We start from the raw sequence: 12958 nt of genomic DNA on the forward strand, positions 1-12958 counted from the left end.
TCAAGGTCAGATTCAGGTTCGAAGTCAGATGATAAGGTTAACACTGAATCTGGACCTGGTTAATTAATCAAATACATTTTATATGTATTTAGGCCAGTTTGAGAGGTCGGTTATGGATCTGGTTCAGACTTGGATTCAGATTAGAATGCAAAGCTTCATACAGAATCCAAATCCAATTATTAATCTGATGCTACTTTGTATTCTGGATCTGACTAATCGGATATGGGTTCGATCAAGTATCCATCCTGTCACTAAGTTCATGATCTTTGAGCTCATGAGTGTTGGCTCGGCATGGCACAACGTTTCGCAAACTCGGTTAGTCTTAAGCATGCTTGTCTCAGTCATGAACTTTGTTAATTGCACAAGCTTGTGGCTCGATCAGCTGGAGTTGATGTATGGACAAGGGATGGCAGTGGATCGGGGCAGGGACCCCCTCCACCCCCTGCCCCGTCTCAAAATCCTGCCCTCTATTCCCGCCTCCATAGGCGGAGCTGGGTGGGGGGGCAGAACTGGGCTGTAGCCCAGTCCTGCCAACCCCCCCGGGCCCAGTTATTTTTTTTTTTTTTTAAATCCCAGTCCTAGCCCAGCCGCGATTCCATATGAAATAGTTTTTTATCCATTTTTGTAGCCCAGTCCTAGCCCAGCCCTGACTGCAGCAAATAGTTTGATTTGTCGATATGAAATAGATTTTTATTAATAATTGTAGTCATTTTTTATTTTATCTAAAAAAAAAAAATCGGGAGCGCTGCCCAAACTATCACACCGATTTTTTTTTTTTTTTGCTACACCCCTGTTTGCCCCATCCCCCCCCCCCCCCCCCTCACATGAATCCTGGCTACACCCCTGCCCGCCTCCATTATCGCACTGGTCTTGATTTTAACCTCCATCCCCGTCTCATGTCCTCCATCCCCAATCCAAACAGGGGTGAGGTGTGGGACCTCCATTTCCCCTCCGTCCACTGCCATCCCTAAAGAAGGATAAGAGACAGAGCAGGGCGGAGAAAAGAGTAAGTCCATCCCTGCCTCCATCCCGCACGGTTTTTTATTTTAACCTCCATCCCCGCCTCCTTTCTGGTTTCATGTCTTCCATCCCCGGTCCAAACGAAGCGAGGTGGGGTGGAGCGGGGCGGGACCCCATTGTCCCCTTGTCCACTGCCATCCTATACATGGACTGGCTTATTCACAAGTCTTGGATAGACTTGAACCCAGTTTGACTTGTTGGTCAAAACATGACCAAGGTGTTTTGACCCGTTTTGAAAGCTATCGTGTTTTAGGCAAAACGGCAAAACTTAAGAGTAATAACACAAACAAGTATAGATCATTCATGATACACGCATCTTTATTAATTTCTTAAGACAATAATGATTATTGTCCTGATGTAATAATATAATCTAGTATAATGCATTAATACAACAACAAAAGTATGATAAACAAAATTAATGTGCAAGATCTTGATTGTCCAAGGTGATCCTTGATGTGTTTGGATGTACAGATGCAAAAAAAATTCTTAGGGTTGTTTGTATCTCATTCCAAGAGAATTATCACATTTTTCGAGTTTCTTTTGAATTCCAAATATAAGAACAAAAATCGACCTTCTACCAATATCGTCAGTATCGGTATTGTACTTGTATCATTTGGCCAACTATTCTGGTGAATCGGCCCGATACCGATACTCAAGTGAATCGTTCTGAATCGGTCAAAAAATAATTAAAAAATATTATATGTCAATCAACATGTTAAATCCATTAAATTAAAAAATAATTATTTTTTTATTTATTAAAAAATAGCAGATTCAGGGGTAAAGCGTATCGAATTTCTGCCGATACGATATGTATTGGCCGATATGCACCGATACTGACAACCAAGGTTGTTAAATGCGATGAGGCAAAGCGAGGCGTTGAGCCTGCGCTTCGCCTCTGAGGCGTACGCCTCAGGTACTGAGGCGTACGCCTCTCACAACTGGAATGGAAGTGAAGCGGTGGGAGGGGAGGCAGTGAGAGAAGGAGCACCCGCTCAGCTGGTATGGAAGCGAGGGATATGCCGGTCGTCTGGTGGTCGGAGAAGACTGAGCAGCAGCTGCAGCACAGCAACTCCGGTGGTCGGTGGTCACAACTGGTCGGAGGTTGATGAGGGGCGCATCACAGCAACGCCTCAGTACCTTGAGCGTGCGCCTCGCCTCTGAGGCGTACGCTTCAGGTACTGAGGCGTACGCCTCTCACAACACTGCTGACAACATTGCCTTCTACCACTATAATTTAAATTACCATTTATAATTGCCGTAATTATCTTTCTTAAAATTGTTTGGGCCATTTCTTTTTTACTTTTCCAATGCAATCACGTAAATCAAAATTTCCTTCTATTAAGTTTTCATTTCTATCATGGGTAATATGCGTGTAACTGCACGGAAAACAGCGTTTGCGGGTCAATGTTGCCCGACACAAACGGTAGATGCATGGAACACCTGAAACACCATGCCCTACGCGTCTAGTGAGACACCTTTTAGGTATCCTGCGGTATTCCATTTCCACCTCTCTCCTTGGAGCAGTAGTGTCTGGGACACTTGAGATAAAAAGCCAAAAAAAAAAAGAGTGTACCAGATGGGACAAAAACTTAACTTGTCCAAGACACTTCCTTGCCTGGCCAGCAGTGTCCAAATTGGCCTGTTCTACACAGTTTTGTCCAAGCAATCAAACACTTTCTTTCATGCTGGAAAATTCTATCAGTCATGTGATATAGGGCCGAGTCAAACATCAAATTATTTAAATTATTCTTCATTTATGTAGCCAACATTGATCTGAGTACACCTTTTGCATAAAACAAGGATTTAATTTGAGGCATGCTTTTGCACGAAATCAGATCTGAGTCATTCAATCGCTACCTTAATCTTTGTATTATTTTAATAACGATCAGATTAATAATTTAAGGTGTAAGGTACGAACAGGAGACAGTTAGTGCCGGTCACCTTGTGTTGGGACATTGCAAGTTCTAAACCCAATGGTATCATTGTATATCTGGTAGGGGTCTCCCTAACCCGGGCTTGACTATAAAAAAAGACTAGGGATGGCAGTGGATCAGGGTGGGGGCGGGGGACAAGGTCTCTACTCCCGCCCCATGTCAAAATCCTACCCTTCATCCTTGCCTCCATCGCCGGTTCAAACAAGGTAAGGCGGGGGTGGACTCGTTTCTCCTCGGTCCATTGTCATCTCTAAAGAAGGATTGGGGACGGAGCAGGGCGGGGCAAGGCGAGGATCGAGACGGGATTGGGGCAGGACAAGGCAGGGAGGGGGAAATGGTAAGTTCATCCAGGCACGGGTTTTGATTTTAACATGTTTCATGTCCTCCATCGTTTTTTCATGTCCTCCATCATCGTGTCACATAACCGGTCAACTGCAACCCTAAAAAAGACAATCACATGACAGGATTCAATGTCGGGCATTCTATATGTTGGTGTGGGGGCCCATGCAATGCTGTCATCAAGTGACTGGCTCGTGTCACATAACCGGTCACTTAAGCGCTCAGGATCCCAACTGGTTTATGCTTCCTTATGATAATGCAGCATAATCAGGAGCAGAAAGCATCTTGGTTTTGTCAATCCAACCAATCTTGTGAACTGCCGTACATGGCTTGCTTCTTCGGGTCTGGATCCCAACTAATGCAGGTTTGTGCCAAGTAAGGCGCTTCCACCGAAGAACCTAATGTACAACTTATCGGACTCAGGCTGGATAATCTTTGTTTGGACAAATCCTCTTTCTATAGCCGGCCCATATGTATGCCCCTGGATATGCTGCATGACATTTTGATTAGAAAAATGAATGGGATCAAGATTGGCACAATTAGGTATACTGTGATTCTGGGTATGGACCTGATATGCATCTATATCCATTTCATAATAGCCACTGATGGAAAAAAAAAAAAGTAAGTGGGTTTTTGTATTAAGACCCGGCAGGATCTAAGACTCCAGGATCCAAGATCTTCAGCCTCTTAATTTCTCATAATCGTAAGATATGACTCCTGAAAGACTGGAACTGTGTCTTGTTTTTGCTTTTTTATTAAAAAAATAATAAATCCCATTTAAGGTAACAAATTAGATCCAAAGGACATGTTGGTTATTTTCTAAACAAGGATGACAGTGGACCGTCTCGCCTCACCCCGTTTGGGTCGGGGATTGAGGACATGAAATTGGGATGAAGGCAAGAATGGAGGTTAAAATCAAAACCCGTGAAGGGATGGACTTGCGCTTTCCCCTGCCTCGCCCTATCCCCATCTCGATCTTCATCTTGCCCCGCACCCATCCCCAATCATTTTTTTAAGGATGACAATGGATCGAAGGGAACGGGGCTCCACCCTCCCTTGTCTCTTTTGGACCAGGGATGGAGGACATGAAACGGGAATGGAGGTTAAAATCAAAACCCGTGAAGGGATGGACTTGCGCTTTCTCCTGCCTCGCCCTATCCCCATCTCGATCTTCACCTTGCCCCGCACCCATCCCCAATCATTTTTTTAAGGATGACAATGGATCGAAGTGAACGGGGCTCCACCCTCCCTTGTCTCTTTTGGACTAGGGATGGAGGACATGAAACGGGAATGGAGACAGGGACAGAGGTTAAAATCAAAACCCGTACGAAGATGAAGGCAGGGATGGAGGGCAGGATTTTGAGACAGGGTGACGGTGGAGACCTTGTCCCCGCCCAAGTCCACTGCCATCCCTATTTAAAAAGGGACAAGTGAGTCAATTTTTTAATCGACCAGGAGTACTTAAAACTAAAAGCCCCAAAAAATGCTGAAAAACTTGCTTTTGTCTTTATAGGCACATGCAATTATCCGGAAATCATGTCAAAAGAATATATCTCAATAATACAATAAATCTAGTGTTTTGTATTTACTTCCTTTTGTGGGCAGCTCTTTTATCATTTTATAACCTTAAAAAGGTTGGTTAGGTTATCACAAAATCTTTATTGCAATAATTGTTCAATAATAGAAACTATCAATGAGAAAATCACATGTTATTATGATACCCATATATTATTGATGGGATCATAGATATGACAAGATGCCCATAAAAATTTATTGTTTTATGATATTTAGTTAGGTTTGGACAATTGGGGAGTTTGGTAAGAAGAGTGAGACACGTTGGTGAGGCTTAGAGTTAAGGGTGTCAACAGACCTGGCTACCCCGATCCAAACCAAACCTTATAGAGTTCGAGTATGATGATAAATAAAAAGACTTTATTAAGACCTGGGTACAGACTGGAAGGTCTGGTTAATACATGAACCCGGGTATAGTTTGTAAATTTTTATACCAGACCTGAACCTGATCCGAGTTTTGATTAAGAGCTGGAATTTTTCAATATAAAAATGATAAAAAATATGGTATGGTTGAGTTTGGTTCATGTAGTTCTTATCAGATTCGAGTATGTTTTTTCTTATAGTGAACCCGATTAGATGTGGGTCCGGACCCAGGGGCGTAGCGGGGGGGGGCAGGACTGGGCTGTAGCCCAGTCCTGCCTCCCCAAACAGTCAAAAAAAAAATTTTTTTTTAAAAGCCCAGTCCTAGCCCTGCCCTGATTCCATATGAAATAGATTTTTAACCATTTTTTAGCCCAGCCCTTACTGCAGCAAATAGTTTGATTTGTCCATATGAAATAGATTTTTATTAATAATTGTAGCCATTTTTTATTTTATCTCAAATTTTTTTTTCCGGGGGCGCTGCCCCCGAACCCCCGACTATCACACAAATAATTTTTTCTTTCTACACGCCTGTTTGCCCCCCCCCCCCTCACATGAATCCTAGCTACGCCCCTGTCCGGACCCAATACGATACCTGAAAATATGATCCAAGTTTGGTTTCACCTGGGTCCGAACCAAACCTGACCTGTTGACACTCATATTTAGAGCTCATAACATGCACGAAATTATCGTGGCTTGGGTAGAATGTGCTCACTCCTCCATTCCATGTTCGACTCCCGCTGGGTGTGCAGGTGTCTTTCACTAGTGAACTCCATGAGGGCTTGGATGTTGGTGAACTCACCCGCTGCTTTTCAACAGGAAACTTCATAAGAAATATGCATTAAATTACCAACCTGGGGCTCAGCCTGCAGAAGAAGTTAGTGCCCTCCACCTTGTATTGGAACGTTGCAAGTTCGAATCCCAATGGTATATGGTTGTATAACTGGTAGGGGTCTCCATAATCCCAGCTCTCTCTTTAGAAAGAAAAAAGAAATATGCATGAAATTTGGAAACTAAACTCTTTTATTTGGGTGGGCGTGGGCGTAAGCGTGAGAGGCATAGACATCCTCGCATCTTGTATTCAAAACCCACCGTGGGGACTATTATTATTTACCTAATTAGTTACATTAATTTTATGAAAAACTAAAAAAATAATTAGTTGAGTACATGAGAATTTATTCATTTTTATTATTTATCTAATTAGTTGGGTTTGGGCTGCCCGGCCTGCTTCACATTGGTCCATTGGACCAATGAGCCAGGTCATGAGCTACTATTCAAACTCGAGCCAGTTAAAAACCGGGCTAAAGCCCAGCCTGTTAGTAATTAAACAGGTCCGATCATCTCCGAGCCCGACCACACTTAAAGCCTTTAGGATGAATATAAGCCAAAGTAGTAGGCTCCCTAAGGAGTAAGGCTGGAAGCAGCTCGCCGTTCGGCTCAGCTTAGAAATTGAGCTCCACAGGCTGAGCTACTAGCCAGCTCATTTAGGTAAATGATATGAGCACGAACATGGCAAGGTCGGCTCGGCTCGACTGGTATAGGCTTAAACCAGGATTGACTAGGCCTGATTCTCACTCCTACTCTTGGATAAATCTAGACATTGCACCTTGAATCTATAAAAAACTGGATATCCTGCCTCAATTCCTACAAATTCACACTGCTATTCTAGTACAATCACACAATTGATCACCCCCCCCCCCCCCCCAAATATTTAGTTAAAAATATCCAGCTTGGGCTGAGTTTGGATCATTCAACATAGTTCCCAACAAGTACGGTTGATCTAGAGATCTAGACCAATAATCCGATTGTCTCGGCAAAGCTTAGGCTTAGCACTTGGCTATGGAAAGGTTTGAGCAAAGATAGGGGACTTGTCCAATTGCAGGCACAACCTTTAAAAGCGGCTTTTATGAAAGTTTACATTAAAGAGTCTGACTTACAAGGATAAGACGGTCATTTCAGTATAGTATTGAGATATTCTCCAAGCAAGTCATATCCGGAAAATGTGGGGTTATCTAGGATATTTAACAAGAAAAAAACAAAGGAAATCATCAAAAAGAAATAAAGGAAGAAAAAGGATCAGAGCGCGCGTTGACGCCATTCGTGAAAGAATATAACTGAGTGATAGCTGGGGGAGCTGGTAGACAAACTTCTCTCTCTCTCTCTCGATCGTGAATAAAATCGAAGAAGTTGGTGTCTTTTTATTGGTGGTTGCATAAAAAGAGATGGGCAAGGTGTCGTCCCATTCTCTATGTGTCGTTCTTCATTGGTAGCAGAAAACTGCGTTTGCTCCTTGCGGTTGTGGAACGGTTTCACGTCTCTCTCTCTCTCTCTCTCTCTCTCTCTTTTGATCGCTTGTTGTATCCATATTCGTTGTCCCACAAGAAAAAGGGTCTGTCGCCTTGTTGTCTGTATCCGTTCTCGTTATAAAACAAAAAGGTGTCGTTTCACTCTTTCTCTCTCTACACAATTTAGTGGGAATGGCGACGGCCACCGTGTTGGTGATGAAAAAAATGGGGTTTTGATTGCTCGTATAAGGTTTAGAGCAGGGGATTTTGTGGGTGGTGGTGATTGTGATTGGTGGTTGTTTTCTTCTTCTTGTAAGGATGACGAGAATGGGAAATTTGGAGATGAATGGAGGGGGTGGTGCAGGGGGGAAGACGGTGTTGGTTGGGGTGAATCTGGATTCCCAGAGCAAGGAATTGCTCACTTGGGCTCTTGTCAAAGTTGCTCAACCGGGAGATCGAGTTATTGCGCTTCATGTCCTAAAAAATCCAGGTATCTCCACAATCAACTCTCTCTCTCTCTACCAATTTTGATAATTACGTTGGCAATTCCATGGATTTGATCCTGTTTTTGTATCCTATTTTTTAGGATTTTTGAGATTTGGTTTTACTTTTTAGTTTTAATTGCATCATATACCCATTTTGTTGCTTCATTCACTTTTTAGTTTACATTTTGGGACTTTTTTTTCCATTTTGGTGTTTTGGCTTTATTGAAATTGAGTAGTTTATTTTATTGATTTGCCGACTGATTTATTGCTGGTGCTGGTGCTGGTGATGTGGTATGGTTTCTGTTTGTTCTGTTCTACACCTTTTGACGAGTTTATGTTATATATTCTTTGTTTTCGCTTTTTGATATTGTTTGGGGATTATTGATATTTGTCTTTAGCTTTTTTGGTTGGGAGTCCACAGGGTGTTATTGAGCCTTCATTGTTGTAGTTATGCTATTTAAGGTGACGGTTTCTTTCTTTTAATTCTTAGCTGTCCTTTGTCTATTGAGGTTGTGAGGGCACCTATGGAATTTAAACCAGAGAACTTATTTTCTTTCCTTTTTTATTGGTTTTCTTGTTTTTGTTACAAGAATTCCAGGCAATTTCGTTCATTTTGTCTGTCTCCAAGTGGTGGTCGATATTATTTGCTAATCCATTTCATTTGTTTTGTCACTATAATTTTTCTTTTATGTTTGGTAGATCGAGAAAGAATTATCTTACATCTGTGTTTATTTTGTTGAGAAATTGGAGCTAATTTGTTCAGGGGAGATTAGCACAAGAGATAAATCCTCTGTGGTTTGTTTGGTGAATACGTTTGATTCGGTTCTTTCAGTCTATGAAGGTTTCTGCAATCTGAAACAGGTTCTTTCTTTGCTTCAGTTTCTGGATTTTTTTTTACAGAAATTTGTCTTCCATTTTTCAGTCAGAAAAGTAAATACGACTTCCATGGTTATTGCTGCAGGTTGATCTTAAGGTTAAAATCTCTCGTGGTCCCTCTGTTCGCAAAACGTTAGTGCAGGAGGCAAAAACATTTGGTGCATTAACGGTCATAGTCGGTGTAGCCAAGAACACCACTCTTGGGTATGAGCAGATCTACTGGTTTTGCCTTTAACAGTTGTTACCAGAAAATGATTTGGTTGTCTCTTTTCAATTTGTGATAGTTATGTGTTATCTTCTAGGTCCTCTGTTTCGATTGCTAGATACTGTGCTAGACAATTACCACGAAACTATTCAGTTTTGGCTGTCAGTAATGGGAAAGTGATGTTTCAGCGAGAAGCATCCACAATGAATCGTTCCGGTTTGTTTTCAGTTCCTAAAACAGTTATTTTTTATTATCAATTTGCTTTTCTGAAATTGTGATCAAGCTTTCTATTGGTCACTCTGGTCTTTGTGGAACAGGTGTAGTAGATGAATCACGTAGAGCTAAAATATTTGGTGCAATACATAGGACATTAAGCAAGAATTCGAAGGTCTTGAGTAATAGTTCTGATGATACATCGACAAATGAAGGCAGTCGCAAGAATTCGGACTCTGAAACATGGTCTGAGTTGGGGGATTCACCTCAACGTCGTACCAAAAGTTTGGCAGGAGGTGAAGATTTGGCATTTATAGATAATATTGGTGAGGATGGCTTAGCCTTTACTGGTGTCTTGGAGTTGAATGATCCAAGACAAGCCTGTCAGATTTGTACAATGGATTTAGTGGGAAGAGCAAAAGACAAGGCTGTCAATAACAATGATAGGAGAGATTCTTTAGGTTGTGAGCCTCATGTAAGTTACTACTCCGCTACAGAGGATGAAAATAATTGCTTGGCACTGGTTCCTTTTCAAAAGTTGGAAGCTGCTTCAAGTTCTGTTTCTCTCTTAATTAAAGAGACGCCAGAGTTAAGACCTGGTTGGCCCTTACTAAGAAGAAAGTTCTTGCCAAACGGGGGAGATCCAAATTCAGTAGGGCAGATCTCTGTTGTTCAATGGGCCATGCAGCTGCCAAGCAGGTATTCAGCAGCAATAAATTCTGACTACAGGACTAAGAACAAGACTATGTCTGTGCCTGCCATTGACGAAGCCTGTACTGGTAATAGAAGAGAGGAATTAGTTCAAGTTCGGAATGTAGATGGTGAAACCCAGAAAAAGGAGTATGAGAATTTGCCAAAGGAGCTGAAGATTCTTTATCAAAGGCATGCTTCTGCTTGTAGACTGTTCAGCTATGAGGAACTTGCATGTTCTACATCACAATTCTCATCAGGTTACTTATCTTCTTTTGTCATCCATCCTTTACTATCAAAATCACCTGTCATTAAGAAGTTATGGTTAAACCTTATTTGATCCTTTTTTTGGACCTCAGACAATTTGATTGGGAAAGGGGGCAGCAGCCGTGTGTACAAGTGTTGTCTAGGTGATGGTAAAGAATTAGCTGTGAAAATCTTGAAGTCCTCTGATGATGCTTGGAAGGAATTCCTGCTGGAGATTGATATAATCACCACCTTGAAACATAAGAATATAATATCTTTGGTTGGTTTTTGTTTTGCGGAAAGTAATTTTCTCCTTGTTTATGATTTCCTATCCAGAGGAAGCCTGGAAGAAAACCTTCATCGTGAGTATCATTTTGGAAAGTTTGCTTTGTTATACAATGTTTTTTTTTCTTATCTATGATTTTTATGTTCTGCAGGTTCAAAGGATAAACATTTGCTTTCTTGGACAGAGAGGTACAAGGTGGCAATTGGTGTGGCTCGGGCACTAGATTATCTTCATAATGGAAATTCTCATCCACTGGTACATAGGGATGTGAAGTCATCAAATATCCTTCTCTCTGATACATTTGAACCCCAGGTACTGACTACTGAGTTTCTCCTCATAGAGATGTATGTACCACCACTTCTTCTATATATCTATTTACATCATTGTATCTCTTGCTAAATTTCAGCTGTCGGATTTCGGCCTAGCTAAGTGGGCACCTACTTCTTCTCATATAACATGCAATGATGTCTCTGGGACCTTCGGGTTTGTATCTTCTCTTGCTCCCTCATGAATTATTTGTTTGAATGCTAAACAAGAATATTTCGTGACAGGGGATGCTAAGTGGTTCGCTTCCTTTTCTGTAGGTACTTGGCACCTGAATATTTCATGTATGGGAAGGTAAATGACAAGACTGATGTGTACTCTTTTGGTGTTGTCCTCCTTGAGCTGTTGTCAGGGAGGAAGCCAATCAGTAACGAGTATCCAAAAGGCCAAGAGAGCTTGGTCATGTGGGTAAGAGCCTACTTTTGATTTCTTCTGGTGAAATGAAGGACTTGCTTTGTTGATTCCATGTTTGATTGACCTGATCATCCCTTTTCCTTTTTTTTCGTTTTTCCATGGAATTAATGCGCAGGCAATGCCGCTTCTACAAAGAGGAGAATTTGCTAAGGTCCTTGATCCAAATTTGGGCAAAAATTATGATAGCAGCCAGATGAGAAGAATGATGTTAGCTGCTTTGTTGTGTCTAAGACGTGCACCACGCTTCAGACCTCGAATGAGAGTGGTAATTATTCGGTCTTCCATTTGCATCTGTTATTTGTGAACGTTTCTACTTCACTTTTTCTGAAAGTTTGATGACGTGCTACTTGTGAATGTTTTGAGTTCAAGTTTTGTGAAAATTAGATGCTCCACTGTCAAGAACATGCCGATCACCTTACAAATTTTCAAACTAACAGGAGGCATGTGGCTTTCGAGATAATGCCACATTATATAACATCAACATAATTTTGGAAGTTGGTTGTGCTTGTTAAATTGAAATGATCTTTCAACACTCAGATGCACATCACACTGTAGTAAAAAACCGAGCAATCTAGTAGATGAAACCAATATATTAACTGAAAATATCAATTGAAAAAGTGGATTGTTTGGGTACGGGAAATTGACCTCACTGCAACTTGAATTTTTTTGTCTTAAATTGAGCACTTTCTAAATCCAGGTCTTGAAGCTACTCCAAGGTGATGAAGATGCAACAAAGTGGGCGAAATTTCAACTCAGTGTAGCTTCGGAGGAGTTTGATGGGATAGATGATGAAGCATTCCCTGTACCTGATATCCAATCTTACCTTGATCTTGCTCTGCTTGATGTTGAAGAGCAAAGCATTGCACAAATCACCAAAAACAAGTGTTTGGAGGATTACCTACGGAGACGAGGAAACCTTTCATCAAGTTTCGGTTGATTGCTCATTTCTGACGTCTATAATCATACACATGATCTTGTATAGCCTTTTTATTTCATCATCTTCTCTTTTGTTTTAGCTTTTTTTGTGTTTAAAATTATGGGCCTTGGATGGGAGGTGGCTAGAAGGATTGATGCCCTCCTCCTTGCCTCGTAAGAATTTAACAGACATCTTTTTGTTGTCTGGTCTTGCTGGAAATGTATTGTAAGCCTGTCATCTGTAAGAGGAAGCTCTTGAAATTTTTGTTCTGTTCTATTGTAACAGGAAACTGCCCTTTGTTGCTACTATGAAAGTGACTGTATAGTTTCCACATAACTTGTGCTCTCTCTCTCTCTAAAAGATTTAATTATAGGCAGAGAAACAATATGTAAAGTCACTCTGTAGTCCACCAATAAGGAAAGTATGCACCTGCACCTGAAAAACGATAGACGGCTTGATATTTTGGTCATGCAACAAACACAAAGTCTTGGTTCGATTTTATTAGATTTCCTTTTTCTTTCTATGTTGAGTTGTTAGTCATGATGTCTCTAATGAGGGTATTGCTTTCTGGCACAAGAGAGAGAGAGAGAGAGAGAGAGAGAGAGAGAGAGAGAGAGAGAGAGCCTAAAGAAGATCAACATTATCACTCATGAAGATCAACAAAATGTTGAACCCATGAACAACAAAATAGAAAACAAAACTAAAATATAGAAAAACAAAAGCTAAAGAAATAGAAACTACAGACAACTAGCAACAAACAACAAAGCCAAGCTCAAGGATCCGCTGGATTAGA

The 12958-nt window shown here is 41.2% G+C and overlaps 1 protein-coding gene across 1 annotated transcript; it reads left to right on the forward strand.

Moving 5' to 3' along the window:
- The first annotated feature begins 7424 nt into the window (after window positions 1-7424).
- Window positions 7425-12433, forward strand: LOC149847384 (protein kinase STUNTED-like). Its single transcript, XM_089998403.1, has 11 exons — window positions 7425-8000; window positions 8759-8856; window positions 8957-9075; window positions 9174-9292; window positions 9394-10239; window positions 10339-10587; window positions 10663-10823; window positions 10918-10994; window positions 11096-11243; window positions 11365-11514; window positions 11947-12433. The coding sequence occupies exons 1-11, from the start codon at window positions 7829-7831 to the stop codon at window positions 12184-12186; spliced, it is 2379 nt and encodes a 792-aa protein (XP_089854529.1). The 5' UTR covers window positions 7425-7828; the 3' UTR covers window positions 12187-12433.
- The last annotated feature ends 525 nt before the right edge of the window (window positions 12434-12958 follow it).

This window comes from Nuphar pumila, chromosome 2 (assembly GCF_984573655.1).
Source record: "Nuphar pumila chromosome 2, dmNupPumi1.hap1.1, whole genome shotgun sequence".
In the NCBI taxonomy this organism is placed as follows: domain Eukaryota; kingdom Viridiplantae; phylum Streptophyta; class Magnoliopsida; order Nymphaeales; family Nymphaeaceae; genus Nuphar; species Nuphar pumila.